The following is a 15,068-nucleotide window of genomic DNA, read 5'->3' on the forward strand; positions in this document are numbered from 1 at the left end:
CACTAGGATCTATATAAATTCACAAGTGCACCCAGGGGTTCAGCGCGCTGCTAACCATCACCCCTATATCGCAACCTCCCTACTAATGAGCTCACGTGGAAGAGGATCTACAGCAGGGGTCCTCAAACTTTTTAAACAGGGGGCCAGTTCACTGTCCCTCAGACCGTTGGAGGGCCGGACTATAGTTTAAAAAAAGACTATGAACAAATTCCTATACACACTGTACATATCTTATTTTGAAGTAAACAAAACGGGAACAAATACAATACTTGTATTTGCATGTGGCCCAGGGGCTGTAGTTTGAGGACCCCTGATCTAGAGTGACTGTTTCTGACTCTAATGAGCTGGTACCTGTCACTGGGCAGTGGGGCTGGTTGCAACCTGGTGCTAATGAGATCAAAGTTATCTCAGCCCCTGTTCTAGCCAGGAAGTTATTCCCAGCCACGGGCTACACCTCTCACCTCAGTCAGCTGATTAAAAGGTCTGATCAGGTGGATGGCATAGCCAAACAACACTTAGGGAAACTCAGAGATGTGCATCTACAGTACACACACCAGAGCATCATGGGAGTGGTGAGTCCATAGCATGGGTCTCCCATCTGAAGGTCAACACATTCACTATGATGTGTGTGCATCTCTGTTTTGTAAGGTGTGACCCCTTCCTAACTTACTGGCCAAGTTTCCTATTTCAAGGGACTTTCAGAAGCAGTGCTGAGATGCCAGGGAGAGCCCCGGGTATTCGAATTTGCTAAGGCTGCGCTTAGCTCTAACAGATGCGGCATACACACCAAGTCCACATGTGTGACACGTGTCCACGGGTCCTAACTTTGTTCTCAGCAACAAATCTTAATATGAAAAAGATCTGAAGACAGAGTGAAAACATCACCAAACAGCTGTGATCGCGGTCCCTTCCCATCTGGCACGGCGCCTCTCTGGTTCCTTCGAGGGCCACTGCAGTCTCCATAACCCAGCACCACTTACATGGATGGACTGGACAACTGCCACGCTTTTAAATGTGTGTAATGAACTCACTTAAGAGGCACCACACAAAGGTGATGGAACCACAATATCCTAAATGCAGCCTAAGTGACGAATCGCTGGAAGGCCAAATAGAAACCAGCGATACCAATGGTCAGAAGGCGCGCAGAGGGCCTGGGGCGTGGCGCAGAGGAGAGAAAGCCTGGGCTGTTCACTTCCTCCAATTCCCGGCTGGGGGTCGGGGGAGGTCCTCACTCTGAAGGTGTGGGAGGAAGCCAGAGCCCGAGTCCCTAGCAAAAACTTACTATTCAGCCTGCACTAGAGGCTCAGAAATACACATACAGGCTCCCCTACCCCCAGGCATGAATAGGCACTGAGCACTTTCAGTTCCTCCCGAAACTGGTGTATAAATACAGGATATTATTACGACTACGATTTCAAGATAAATACAGCTCTCCTTTGTGTGACAAATGCATTTTTATTGACATTCTGGCAGCGACGTGGTAAAGGGAAAGCAGGTGATCCGATGCTTTGGAAGATGTGGCCCCTGTGGGTGTTAAGTGCAGTTTTCACCCAATACTCTGATGCAGGAAATACTAAGACAGCCCTATAATAGGCAGGAGCCTGGCTTCCCTTTCTTGGCTCACACCACTGTATTCACTTAAAATTTCGTCCAATGCTTCTGGGTATGTTGCAATCTTTAAATCGCAGGGGTAGGTCAACAACGCAGCTAAAAGCTTGTTAAATGAGTAACCATATTAATGGTGTCGAGTCTGTTCCCAAGTGGGGGGAGCCCTTTCTTAATTGTTCAGCTGATCCAGGCGCGAACAAGCCCAACCCAGGCAAGAAAGACCTTTCCCAGAAGGGCTGGCGAGGGGACCGCACACCTCTCTCTCAGAGATGCCACTTGCCCAGCTCCTGGGCTCATTTCCAAAGAGCTCAAAGTTTCAGCGCGGAACACAGGAACTCTTACCCATGTAGAGAATCCCATCTGAACTTCGGCATGGCGATGCCTGTACCAGCTCCGGGATGGTAAAGGGAAGTTTCTTAAAAGAAAAAAAAAAGGCAAAGGGAAAAATAAGTTAACCAAGTCTTACACAATTATTACAATTTTCACAGTATACTCTGCTTCTGTTACCCAATTCTGCTACAAAGAGAGAAGCACTGTTGATGGCAGGTGGGCGTTTTCCTAATTGGAGGCCCAGGAGAGGGGTGCCCTGGGCTTCCAGATCCATTTTGGACAAGCCCTCGGCTCCCAGGTCCCTGGCACTATAAACACTAACTCCTTTACTCCATGGGCCCCCCAAAGTCTCTTTTCCGGAGCACTCCTGGGGGCAACACAGACCTTTTTCTGAAAAGACTTACACAATTATGGAGAGTTACACAATCTTTGAAATTCTAAGGGGGCAGGAAGAATTCGCCCGTCTTGGAAAATTGGCCCAGAGCCAGCTAAGACTGAGGAGAATGTCAATGCTTCTCAGAGTGAGAGAGAGCCATGAGATTCATTCTGAGGAGCAGCAATCTCCGTGCCCAGCGGGAGCTCCGGGAAAAAGAAGTCATCATTATGTGGGCAACATAGGAGCCTGAAGTGGAAGAGAAGTGTTGATGTTTTCTTCAGTAAATGTCTCTACTGAAAAACAGAAGACAAATCGGACCTTTTGGTGTTAAAGGAAGTCACGGTAAGTGCCAGGAAAAGAAACTCAGAGGAATCCACATTGTTTCAGCTGCATTTCATCATAAAACCGATTCTTCTGAGCCTCCAGCTGACATCTGACGAGTCCTTTTGGTGAAGGCTTGTTTCAGTGTGCTTTATTTTTGGAACGTTCTGTGTTTCTGAAACCGTTCTATAGATAACTGCCTCTACTATGCTGCCACCTTTTTCTCCACGAAAGATTTCTCTCTTGCTTCAATAAACAGAACGTTAAATAAGTAATCATTTGGACGTTCCCATCATCCCAAGGTTTAAGCTAAGCCTTAGAAAAGGGAAAATGCCACAGAGCAGCTGTAATGACTGGGCTTCTGCCAGATGTTTCTGAGAATCAGAAAGTCACCGCACGGCTTCTGAGTCCTGTGTTCTCTGCCGAGCCTCCCGACCCAGGGCCTGAGCTGGCAACATGTTGCTCCTGGGGCTGCTAACCCACAACACAGGAAGGCATCAGGTGGGGCGGAGGTCAGAGCCTCCTCTGGAAGTTAGAGAGCTCCTCAATCTCAAGTCCAACGTGAAGCTTTGGACTTGGTGTGTTCCTTCACCCCGCCTTGCCTCCAGGCATGGTTTCCGCTCCTCTAATATGGGGACAACACTGACATCCCAGAGGGTTGCTTAGAGGGTCAGATGAGACAATGTATACAAGTCACCGGACCCAGTTTCTGGCCAGCAAAGTGCTTCAGTAATGGAGGCTCTAGTGATGTGGAGAGAAACGCTGAAGGTGAAACACACAGACCTCTATCTACACAAGGCCTGCCCTTCGCCCACCTGTTTCAGAAGTCATCAAATAATTTTAAACTTCCCAAATTAAGGCTCACAAGCCACCTACAGTCTAGACCAGTGGTTCTCAATCTTGGCTGCACATTAGAGGCTTTTTAAACTTTCCACTGAAGCAGAACTTACAATCAGAAAGCTCAGAAAGCTCGGGGACGCGTACGGCTCAGTTACATTTGCAACGTGAACGTGCCCATGTAACCAGCACGCAGGAGGGCACAGAACCTTCACAGCACTCTGAGAGCCCCTTCTGGCCCTTTTCCAACCATGACTCCCTAGGCAATCACTATCCTAACTTCAGAACACCAGAGACTCGTTTTTCCCGTCTTTGAGCTTCAGAGAAATGCATCATTCACCGTGGAGACTTTCTTGTTTGCCACCTTCTGTCCCACCTTATGTTGGCGAGATTCGTCTATGTCACAGACTATTCTCATTGGTGTAGACCAGGGGTTCTCAAACTACGGCCCGCGGGCCACATGCAAATACAAATATTGTATTTGTTCCCGTTTTGTTTTTTTACTTCAAAATAAGATATGTGCAGTGTGCATAGGAATTTGTTCATAGTTTTTTTTAAACTATAGTCCGGCCCTCCAACGGTCTGAGGGACAGTGAACTGGCCCCCTGTTTAAAAAGTTTGAGGACCCCTGGTGTAGACTATGAAACTGTATACAATGCCATAATTTATTTATCCCGTCGACTGTTGGTGCTATTTGGGTAGTTTTCACTTCTTGGTTATTATACATAGTGCCACAGTATATTCGGGTACCTGTCTTTTGGATTACACATACATGCATTTCTGTTGACATATAACCCAGGAGGGGATTACTGGTCACAGATACTGCTACACAGTTCTGACCTGTACTTCCACCAGCAGCATACGGGAGTTCAGTAGCTTTGATTCCCCCCTACCCATTTTTTTCTCGTTTTTGCCATTCTAATGAATGGGTGGTAGTATGACACTGTGATTTTTAAAAAATATATATATACATTTTTATTGATTTCAGAGAGAAAGGGAGGGAGAAAGAGATAGAAACATCAATGATGAGAGAGAATCATTGATCGGCTGCTTCCTGCACGCCCCAACCCTGGGGATCCAGCCCACAACCTGGGCATGTGCCCTGACCGGGAATCGAACTGTGACCTCCTGGTTCATAGGCTGACTCTCAACCACTGAGCCATACCGGCTGTGATTTTTATTTACATAGTTCTTTATACACCGTGGGGCAAAAGTACATTTACAGTTGTGAGTATGCAAAACAGTTTCTTCTTTAATTACTGTATTGTTTTCCATACAAACAACTGTAAACCTACTTTTGCCCCACCGTATATATTTTGAATACAAGGACTTGGTTGGATATGGGTATTGTGACTACATTGCACCCTGCCTCTCTTAATAGTGTCTCTTAAAGAAGAAAATTCTGAATTTATTTCGATAATTCAATATATTGATTTTTTCCCTTTTGTTAGTGTGAAATGTTTTTGTTTTGTTTTGTTTTGTTTGTATCCTATTTATGAAACCTTCACCTACTCTAAGGCCATGAAGATGTTCTGCTACTTTTTGTCTTAAAGTTCACTTCACATTTCCCATTTACACATGCAATCTATCTGGAACAGAGTTTTGTGTGTCTGGTGTGAGGTGGGAGTTGAGATTTGTTTTTTCCACGTGGATATCCCAATTGACCCAAAGCATTTATTGAAAAGATGAACCTTCCCCACTGCACTGTAGTGTTGTCTTTGTCATAAACCAGGTGCTCATATGTGTGGGCCTGTTTCTAAGTTCTCTTATCCTGATGCCTACACTGATTAAATGGACACTTGAAACTGGGATCTAGATTCAGCATTTCTTTAGGGTTCTCTAGGTTTTTACAATGTGTAGCTAAGGTGGAGCACGCCATCTAGATTCTCAAATGGAGATGGGGATACCATGTGCCCACCCCCTCCATGCGGACGTCTGCAGGGGGATGGGCAGTGTTTCAAACTACCCTGCTCTCCACACCAATTTGAGAATCACTAGCTAGAGTGAACCCTATTACTGAAGGGAGTATTATACCTTTCCAGGGTGTTGGCTGGGCCATCAGAACCTGCTTGTCTAGATTAATGTTTCTGAACTCTGGCTGCCATTTAAAAGCTGTAAAAACATATCGATGCCCAGGCCCCGCTCCAGACCACCTGAATCAGAATCCTCCGAATGTCTTTAAGCTCTCAGGTGATCTCAATGAGCAAAAGTGCAAGATCGCTGGTCCAGAACCTCTGGAGTACTAAGAAGCTAAATACACTCACCGTTAGGCCTTCGCTGTGCTTGCCCCCGAGTGTATACAGACTGCCATCGTTGGGATCCGGGAGGAAGGCAGGCCTAGAAATGAAGCAATAGTATCAGTGACAGATTACAGCTCAGGGCACAAAACAAACTACCAAAGCCATGAAAGCCATGACTGGGGGAGGGGGAAAGTGGTGTGTGTGTGTGTGTGTATGAAAGCTAGTTCTACCCGCTGCTTGTCCACTTTAGCCACAAACAAAATATCACTATGGTGGTGTGTGCTGTACTTGAGTAGGAAAAAAAGCCGCCTGCAAAGGGAAAATCATAAATCATCACAGGACAGTAAATCATCATTGGGTCAAAGCCTCTGGATGAAGGTAAAATAAGTGAAAAGGACCCAGTGAGCCTGCTTTTCAGCTTTCAAGTCAATAACTTCAACAGCTAGTACTTAATAGTGCAGCATGGCAGATAAACAGGTAGAACAAATCTGCCTTTAGTGTTCAACAAACATTTATTTTTAAACCAGAGGCAATAAAAGCAGACTTTGAAAGCTTGACATCAGAAAGAACCTGCCAAGGACATGGATAAAGGTCTCTCGGCCGGCAGCTTCCCATGAAGCAGCTGCGAGGTGGTCTCTGGTCAAGTGAACCTGCTGAAGGACTATCCTGCTCACACAGAAACCCCGGAGGGTCACCTGAGGCTCTTACAGGTGCCATCCCGCCTTTATTCTAACACACACCTCTAGCAGCAGGTCACCCTCATGTTTCCCTCCGTGGTTAACACAGTGAGAGGGAGAGATCTAAACCCTGAGGCCTTCCTGAGGACTTTGGAAGCTTAAGTTCAAACCTCAACTTAAGTTCCATCTCAAATAAGCCTTTTAAAACAACATTGCCCTCCTCCCCCAAAATGCCACTCACTCCCAAAGGAATTGACTACCCTCTCCCCAACAAAGGCTTCTGACGTGGCACCTGTAAGACTTACTATGTCTCTAACATTTCCTTATACCTTAAACTTGTGCATATGTACTCCCAGCAATTGGCTTCATAAATATTGAATAATACAGAAAATGCATTAAAGGAAAGTACTGAAGCAAATAGGAAAACTTACTCTTCAACATGCGTTGGAACCTGCAGAACTGGATCTGTGTGAAAGAACAACAAAGGCACCATCAGACAGACTCCGAGATGTCAAGACTCCTGGAGAGTTCCCAGGGCCAATTCACAAGCTGTACCGACACCTTAGGTTTATTTACATGAGATAACGTGCAAAAAGGCACTTTAGAAAACGCACACACAGAGACAAAATGTAAACTCTTATGACTGCCACTGAGATTGGAGAGAGAACTGACGGCAGAATGTAACTGCTCTCAAGAAACGTGCAGATAACTTGGGGGAGGGACAGCAAAGGGAGAACCGTCACAGCACTCAGTGGACAGTGGGTCAGTGTCACTGTCTGACACATCAAGGACTCTTAAAACCAAAATCATCACCTTGCCAAATGCTTGGAGCAGTACCAGATATTCCCACTGAGAAAAGCAAAACCGTGGCTTAAGCATCAGTTTTGCTGTTGATGAGAATCTGACTGGATGGGAAACGGGTACCCCCTTTGGAGCAGCAGTATGGCAATCTGAGAGCCTGCAGGTGTTCATTCTCGTGATTCTCTTTGACCCATTAACACAGTAAGCGCCCAGCCTGTTTTGTCTTCCGGATGAAAAGTATAGTGTCAGTCACCGTTGACTGACTGGGCGCTTAATGTGTTAATCCCACTTCTATAAAGTGTAGGATAAAAATAACACAGAATATAGAAAATGCTTTCTGTACAAAGATGCTCACAGTAGCATTACAAGTTATTCAACTATTCAAGAACATGGTTAATTTATGAAATGCCCACCTCTAAGAAAATTAGGGCTCCAAAATGGGCTTATAAAAATTTAAAACGTGTACAAATCGTTACACTCTTCTGTTTAGGAGAGCAGATGACACTGTATATAGAGTATTAACGCAGCTCAGAACATCTCCCATGCACATCAATAAAACTAGATACAGAGGCAAAGAATGCTAACTGTGAGTTACCTCTGTTGAAAATATAAAGTGACTTCCCCACCTTTTCTTTATTTCCTCAAATTTGTACAAAGGTAGGCATTACTTTTTGAATTGGGAAAAAAGTTTTCTCTCCAAGTCAGTGTTATATCTGTAGTTGTCCAAACGGTGGAATTTCTCCTTCCCTTAGATTCTCCTGGCACAAATCCAGATTCCTGGGCGGGATGGTGGTGGGGTGAGAGGACGCTGACACAGTGAGGTTGCGACAGAGCTAAAATCCACAGGCATGAGATGGCACAGTGATGAGGTATCTCCAGCATCAAAAACCCCACGGGCGGTACAGCCATGCCATCCACAACTTCAAAGCTGGGGGCGAGGACGGCTAATACTGTGATGTGACTGTGGACACAGAGTTCCAGGCTCCCCCGGCTCTGCCTATGGTGACAGGCAGCTGTCTGTTTCTCCCAGTCGGTTGGGATGGTCAAAGAAAGCTCTGTCAAGCCTTATCAAATGTTGACTTTGCCTTACGAGCCCAGCTCCCACATGAAGGCATACGGTGTTCACAACAACAGAGGCACACAGACCACATGTGGTCTGTGGGCAGCAAACAATTCATTAAACCAAACACATTATAGGAAACTGGAGAAACTTCCAGTCAGTAAGCACATGGCTGCTGTTCCTACTAATCACCTCTCAGTACAGGCTCACAAACAGACTGATGCAAGAGGCAGGAAATCAGGACCCACAGCACTCTTGCACTGAACCACTCACGGTGCAGTTGACAGCCCGGTTACTGCAACAGCCCTGCAGCCAGGCCAGGGGGGGAAAGCCGGAATGCTGCAGCCAAAGGGAACCACTGAGCCACACTGGCGGGTCCAGAGGGCATCTCGTTGGTTGCCGGGGTCCAACCCCAGCAGGTCCAGGGGTCCCCAAAGGTGTGGACGGAGTTGGCGAAGAAGGAATGACACGGAGACAGCGTTCAGTTGATCAGCAGCCTAGCCAGGATCTCCAGCCAAGTTCTGGTCTCGATCTCCAGAGAGGTTCTGCTTCGGATCTCCAGCGAGGTTCTGTAGCCATGTTCCCTCGCTAGGTTCTCCAGCCAGGTTCTGTCCAGGCTCTCCAGTCAGGTTCAGTGTCCAGGTTCCAGTCAGGTTCTCCTGCCAATCTCTGTAGTCAGGTTCAGTCCAGGATCCCTTGCCATGTTCTCCCGCTAGGCTCTGTCTCTAGGCTCCGAGTAGGTTCTGTCTTCTTGATTCTGTTCTAAGTTCTGAGTGTTTCTGTCTTGTTACAACTGTATTTATACCAGTTGATTCAATCCTATCAATCTCTATTACAAAGGTTAGGGCGTTTCTTATCTCCATTCCAGGGAGTAAAGATTATGTAGCTTAAGCATGATTGTTTGTAGTTAAATTGATTAACTACCCGCCTGGCACTTAGTTAAGGAGTTTCATCCCCTCCCTAACTTCAGGGGAAAATCCCTACCTGGGGATTCAACCTTTCTCAGAGAGGTGACCTTGGTTAAAACACAGCGCCAAGAAGGTGAGCAAACATATTAAGAACCGTATGCCATATATGCCAGGTCCCTTGAAACAGCAAGGATGGACCGGCTCCCGGCAAATTCCCCCTTTTTTATTTTTTAAAAGCAAGCATTAAAAAGAAAAACCTCAAATGCTCTCTTATATCCATTTTAAGAGTAGGATTGGCGTTTTCCGGTATTACCTGAGTCCTGATCTATCATCCCAGGGAGAGCTTGCCAATCCTGCACTTTCCCAGGGTAGAAAGGCTGCAGTGGGGTTAAGGATAAGGCTCCTTGGGCCTACCTTCTCCCATGCCATTACATTTACCTTTCCTTCCTCAGAAAAGCATGGACATACTTCTTGTATAAAATGTTCTGTCTGACTGGGAGTAACCTTAATTCCTCTGTTAGCAAGCATATATGTTAAAAGATCAATACAGAGTCTTTTTTCTTTAGACTCAGTATGGCACATCTTCTTAATCTAAAGATCAATACAGAGTCTTTTTTCTTTAGACTCAGTATGGCACATCTTCTTAATCTAAAGATCAATACAGAGTCTTCTTTCTTTGGACTCAGTATGGCACATCTTCTCAATCTAAGGATCAATACAGAGTCTTCTTTCTTTGGACTCAGTATGGCACATCTTCTCAATCTAAGTTCTGTACTATCCACCTTCTTACCCTACTTATCCTCTATAGGGGGGTCTGTAGCACCCTGGTGGAGTCCTATCCGTCCCGAGTGTGTGGGTTCTCAATGGGGGGGGGGGGGGCTTACCCAGGGGAATCCTGTTCCAGGGCTTCCCAAAGGTGTGGACGGAGTCGGCCAAGACTATCCACCCTCTTCCTATGGTGGAGTCCTATCCGTCCCGAGTGCGGGGCGCTTACCTAGGGGTCCCTGTTCGGGCGCCATCTGCCGGGGTCCAACCCCAGCAGGTCCAGGGGTCCCCAAAGGTGTGGACGGAGTTGGCGAAGAAGGAATGACACGGAGACAGCGTTCAGTTGATCAGCAGCCTAGCCAGGATCTCCAGCCAAGTTCTGGTCTCGATCTCCAGAGAGGTTCTGCTTCGGATCTCCAGCGAGGTTCTGTAGCCATGTTCCCTCGCTAGGTTCTCCAGCCAGGTTCTGTCCAGGCTCTCCAGTCAGGTTCAGTGTCCAGGTTCCAGTCAGGTTCTCCTGCCAATCTCTGTAGTCAGGTTCAGTCCAGGATCCCTTGCCATGTTCTCCCGCTAGGCTCTGTCTCTAGGCTCCGAGTAGGTTCTGTCTTCTTGATTCTGTTCTAAGTTCTGAGTGTTTCTGTCTTGTTACAACTGTATTTATACCAGTTGATTCAATCCTATCAATCTCTATTACAAAGGTTAGGGCGTTTCTTATCTCCATTCCAGGGAGTAAAGATTATGTAGCTTAAGCATGATTGTTTGTAGTTAAATTGATTAACTACCCGCCTGGCACTTAGTTAAGGAGTTTCATCCCCTCCCTAACTTCAGGGGAAAATCCCTACCTGGGGATTCAACCTTTCTCAGAGAGGTGACCTTGGTTAAAACACAGCGCCAAGAAGGTGAGCAAACATATTAAGAACCGTATGCCATATATGCCAGGTCCCTTGAAACAGCAAGGATGGACCGGCTCCCGGCAGTTGGTTCATTTCACAGAAAGACAATGCCGAATTCTAACAAGTCACCAGAAACAAGACTTTGGAGGCCAAGGGGTTTGTGATTCTGATTCATGAGCATCTCTTTGTTGCCCAGCATCTGCTCACTCTCAGGGACTCGTCTTCAGGGGAAGATTTCCCTGGCTTCCCAGAGCATATCCACTGGCCACCTGACACTGAGGCCTCAGGTCCCATGTCCTGCACCACAAAGGCACCAGTAGCCACACAGGCCGTCACTGGCAGGAGCCAGGAAAGGATCGGTGGGACAACGATGCCATTGTTTGAGAACCATGCTGTTTTTCTAGGCTTAGGAGGAGATGCATGCACTCCAGTAGGGGAACCTTCTGGCCACCTCAGCTTTCCCATCCACACAGAAAAATAGGTTCCCGGAATAAACACCTGCAGAGCTTAGGGCCACAGATCGGCACAACTATTAACAAGCTCTCACAGAAGCAAGCACACGGCTGCTTTCTTTTTCTTAAAAAAAATTTGAATTTGAGATCTGTTTTAAAATACTACAGAAAAAAATTGTATGGGGGACAGATAAAAAAATGGCAGCTTGTCAATAACTGTTTAAAGATGAAAATGACAACACAGGGCAGTCATGTTGCCCTTCTCTCTACATATGCTTGAAATTTTCCATAATGTAAAAGGTTAGAGATAAAAATAGTGGGAAAGCCAGCAAAATAAAAGCAAAAAGCACCATGTGAAAACATGCAACGAAAGCCCAACACGAAAAGGTGGTTGTTTTTATTTAATAATGAGAACTGGTATCAGGCAAGATTCTTGTTTTTTGTTTTTTTTTTTTAAAAAGAGCCATGAGAAAAGAAACCTGGCCTAACTATCCAAGTATAAACAAATACTGCTACCAAATAAGCCACTCTATCTATATGGAGACTGATAAGGATAAAAGCTGTTTTACTTTCAGAAGGAAAAAAGGGGGGGGGGGGGAGGTTAGCTCACAAGTGTAAAAATGGGTATTATTCCAGGGGAAGGTAAGGGTATCAGATAAAGGTAAAAATATCAGAAGAGGAAAAACAATGGCTAAAAACCTGAAAGTGATTTGTCTCTTGGATTAACACAGGAAGAAACAGAAAAACAAACCTGCTCGGTGCTGCCCTGGGGGCAGCCACTGGACTCGACTTGATCCCCCTGGCGGGTCAGGCCGGAAAAGGCACAACCTTTATACTTAGAGAAACCTGGGTGAGATTATGGAACACTCATTGCTCCTGTCTGTGCTAGTCTAATCCTCCTTTTTAACTTGAGACAGAAATGACTCAAAGTAGATGTTCACATCTTCCCTTTGTCCAAGTTCGGAAAGGTAAATATTTAAATATTTTTATTTCCAAAAGTGCTGGCCTCCCTGTATTCCTCGAATACCGCCAAGCGTGCCCTTCCCTCAGGGCCTTTGCATTTGCTGCTTCCTCTGCCTAGGTCTTCGATCAAATGTCACCATCTCAGAGAGGTCTTCCATGACTACCTCCTACCCCCCAGGATGCCCCGCCCTCTTCCCTGTTTAGCTCTTCTCCATGACACCACCTCTGAAGTATAGCTGTATATTTTATTTAATGTCTAACTACTATAAACTTTGTGAGGGCTAGGATTCATCTTTTATTATCTGCTATATCCCAAAAATCTACCATAGTGCCTGCACACAGGAGGGGCTCAATATTATTTATTAGTTTCCTTCCAATTCCTATTCCTGCCCAGCCTGGAAATCCACCGTTGATCACTTCTAATGATGCAGCAGCTATGTTCTCTCAGCCTTCAACCCAGAAGCTACCAAGCAGCCCCCTCCCCCTCCCCTGCCACCCCCCACCCCCGCCCCGCCCCCCCCACACACACACCAGGCTCTGAGCACTGCTGAAGAAACCTCCGCACTCTTGGAGATACCATTATACATCTGTGGCCAGCGGGGCCCCATGTCAAAGGAGATAAGTCTATCTACTTCCGGGTTGGCCTCTGCTGCCTGTTCCTCACAGCTGGTGCCTCAAACCTTTACTTCTGGACTCAAGGCCCCCTTCTCCACACACCTGGGCCTCCTGTGGCTCTCTGAAACTCCCTACCCTTCACCCTTCAAGTGTGTCCAACTCTACCACCCTTCCCTTCGCATCTCCATGGAAGGACAAAGGTTTCACCTCCACATTCACAGACATTTCACACTCATCTATCTAGGCCTTCAAGCAGCATCCTATGGCCAAGGATCGTCCAGTCCTCCTGGCTGGCTACCGCCTCCCCTGACTACAGACACACAAACTGGGCTTATTCTCTCTTTTGCATGTGCTCGCCTTTCTCTCCTAATGCATCCACTTTACATGTACAGTTCGATGAGTCTTGAAAAACACACACATGCATGTAACCACCCTCACAATCAAGACATAGATCATTTCCATCCCCCCAAACATTTCTCACATCCTTTTAGATGCAATATCCCTGACTCCCACCCCATCTAACCACTGAGAGATTCGTGTGTTTGTTCTAAAAGTTCACAAATGGAATTCATGTAGTAGGGTCTTTTTTGTGTCTGCATCACATCTTTGCAATTCATTCTTATTGGTGCGTGCCTCATACTTTGTTCTTTTTTTTATAGTGGAAGGAGTACTCAGAATTTGCTTTACCTGATGGTAGACATTTGGGTATTTCTCGTGTGTGTTTTTTTAAATATGTTTTTATTGATTCCAGAGAGGAAGGGAGAGGGAGGGAGGGAGGGGGGGAGGGAGAGAGAGAGAGAGAGAGAGAGAGCGAGGGAAACATCAATGATGGGGAAACATGGGGGTGGTAAGTCGGCAAAACAGAAAAATGTCTCTGATGAAGTCAACCAAAATTTAAATAATGGTTTCAAACCGGAGCAATAGGGACTGACGGCCTCTCTCTGGAGGTAGCTCCAGGCAGACTTTCTCCCAGGTAGGAAGGAATAATATCCTTTGATTATAGAAGCCACAAGAACAGGCTGCCCATTTGACTGGAGCTTAAGGAACCTTCCAAGATCATTGCCTCCTCTTCCCCAGATGAGCTGATATTTCCGGAACAACCTCTTCTCTGGCGGAATCTAGATGAGCACCGGTCCACTTCAGTCTTCTCTCTAAAGCACAACCACCTACTGACCCCTACACACCTGGTGTTTAAAACCAGCTTCTCTGACTGCAAGACTTCTCCAGGTACAACTAAGATGTCAGGACCAGTTAGAAAGTCTCCAAACCAGCCCCTTCTAAGTGCACTTCTAGCGGGGATTTGAGATGTTCTGAGCCCTTATGAAGCACCAAAGACCACAAATGAAGTTCCTATCTGCTTTGTGCTCCCTATAAACCTTCCCCAGGCCAAATATTCAAGAGCCTCATCTTTCCCTCCCATCCCAGCTATTAGTAATTACTGCTGAGACTTAGCACACACATCTCATAAACACATCAGACATCTACCATCAGCTTGGTTCCCTGGTTCATGCCATGCAGGAAAAAGAGCTTGGAAAGCTTGTACGCACGAAACCAAGTATAAAATAAATGGCTGAAACACGTGGTATACGCCATAGGTATCACAGATCACCCAGGTGAGAACTCGGGGAGGGCTGGTGCACTCAGGGAGAACAGTGCCGTAAAGTAGGCTGCCCTGGCGGGTGGGGAGGACAAGACTACAAGAGTGAAGAACTATCACCGCTTTGTGGGAATGAGGACACAGGCTTGGCAAGTGTGAAGTGTTCCTCCTGAATGCGAATCAGGTCGGACAGCAGGCAGTGAGAACTCCGTGATGTGGCGTGGCGGGCACTGGCTAGGAACTGATTGTAGGCGTCTGAGAAAAAGAGAGATGTGATGCAGCCCTCTGAAAAAAGGTCAGCCAGGGCACTAAGCAAATGGGAAAAAGAAGGAATCAGAAAGGGTACTGAGGAAGGCGACTTAATAACCCCAGTAAGATGGCCAGGGTGGGCCCGGGTGGGGGAAAGGAGGGATGGTCAGGAACCAAAAAGGAGGGGGGAAAGGCCAACAAAACTTAGTCCTGATCAGAAAAGTGAAGTGAAAGAAAGGAATGAGTTAGAGGGCACACGATTTTAATCCTAGCCAACGGTGAAACGAGATCAAACTAGATCGGCTAGTCTGACTGCAGTAGACAAATGCCATTTCCTCATGAAAAATGCTTGAGGTTCTAACACTGTTTCCTTATA

General features: G+C 46.4%; 1 protein-coding gene across 1 annotated transcript in view; it reads right to left on the bottom strand.

The window, feature by feature from the left end:
* The window catches only part of ERN1 (endoplasmic reticulum to nucleus signaling 1), a 68,714-nt gene that overhangs the window by 23,680 nt on the left and 29,966 nt on the right, over positions 1 to 15,068 (bottom strand). The window contains exons 3-5 of the mRNA XM_059671677.1: positions 6,821 to 6,854; positions 5,737 to 5,809; positions 1,927 to 2,023 (exon numbers count right to left, since the gene is read on the bottom strand). Coding sequence (XP_059527660.1) covers positions 1,927 to 2,023; positions 5,737 to 5,809; positions 6,821 to 6,854 — 204 coding nt within the window. The remainder of the gene's footprint in view (positions 1 to 1,926; positions 2,024 to 5,736; positions 5,810 to 6,820; positions 6,855 to 15,068) is intronic.

This window comes from Myotis daubentonii, chromosome 16, assembly GCF_963259705.1.
Source record: "Myotis daubentonii chromosome 16, mMyoDau2.1, whole genome shotgun sequence".
NCBI classification, from domain to species: domain Eukaryota; kingdom Metazoa; phylum Chordata; class Mammalia; order Chiroptera; family Vespertilionidae; genus Myotis; species Myotis daubentonii.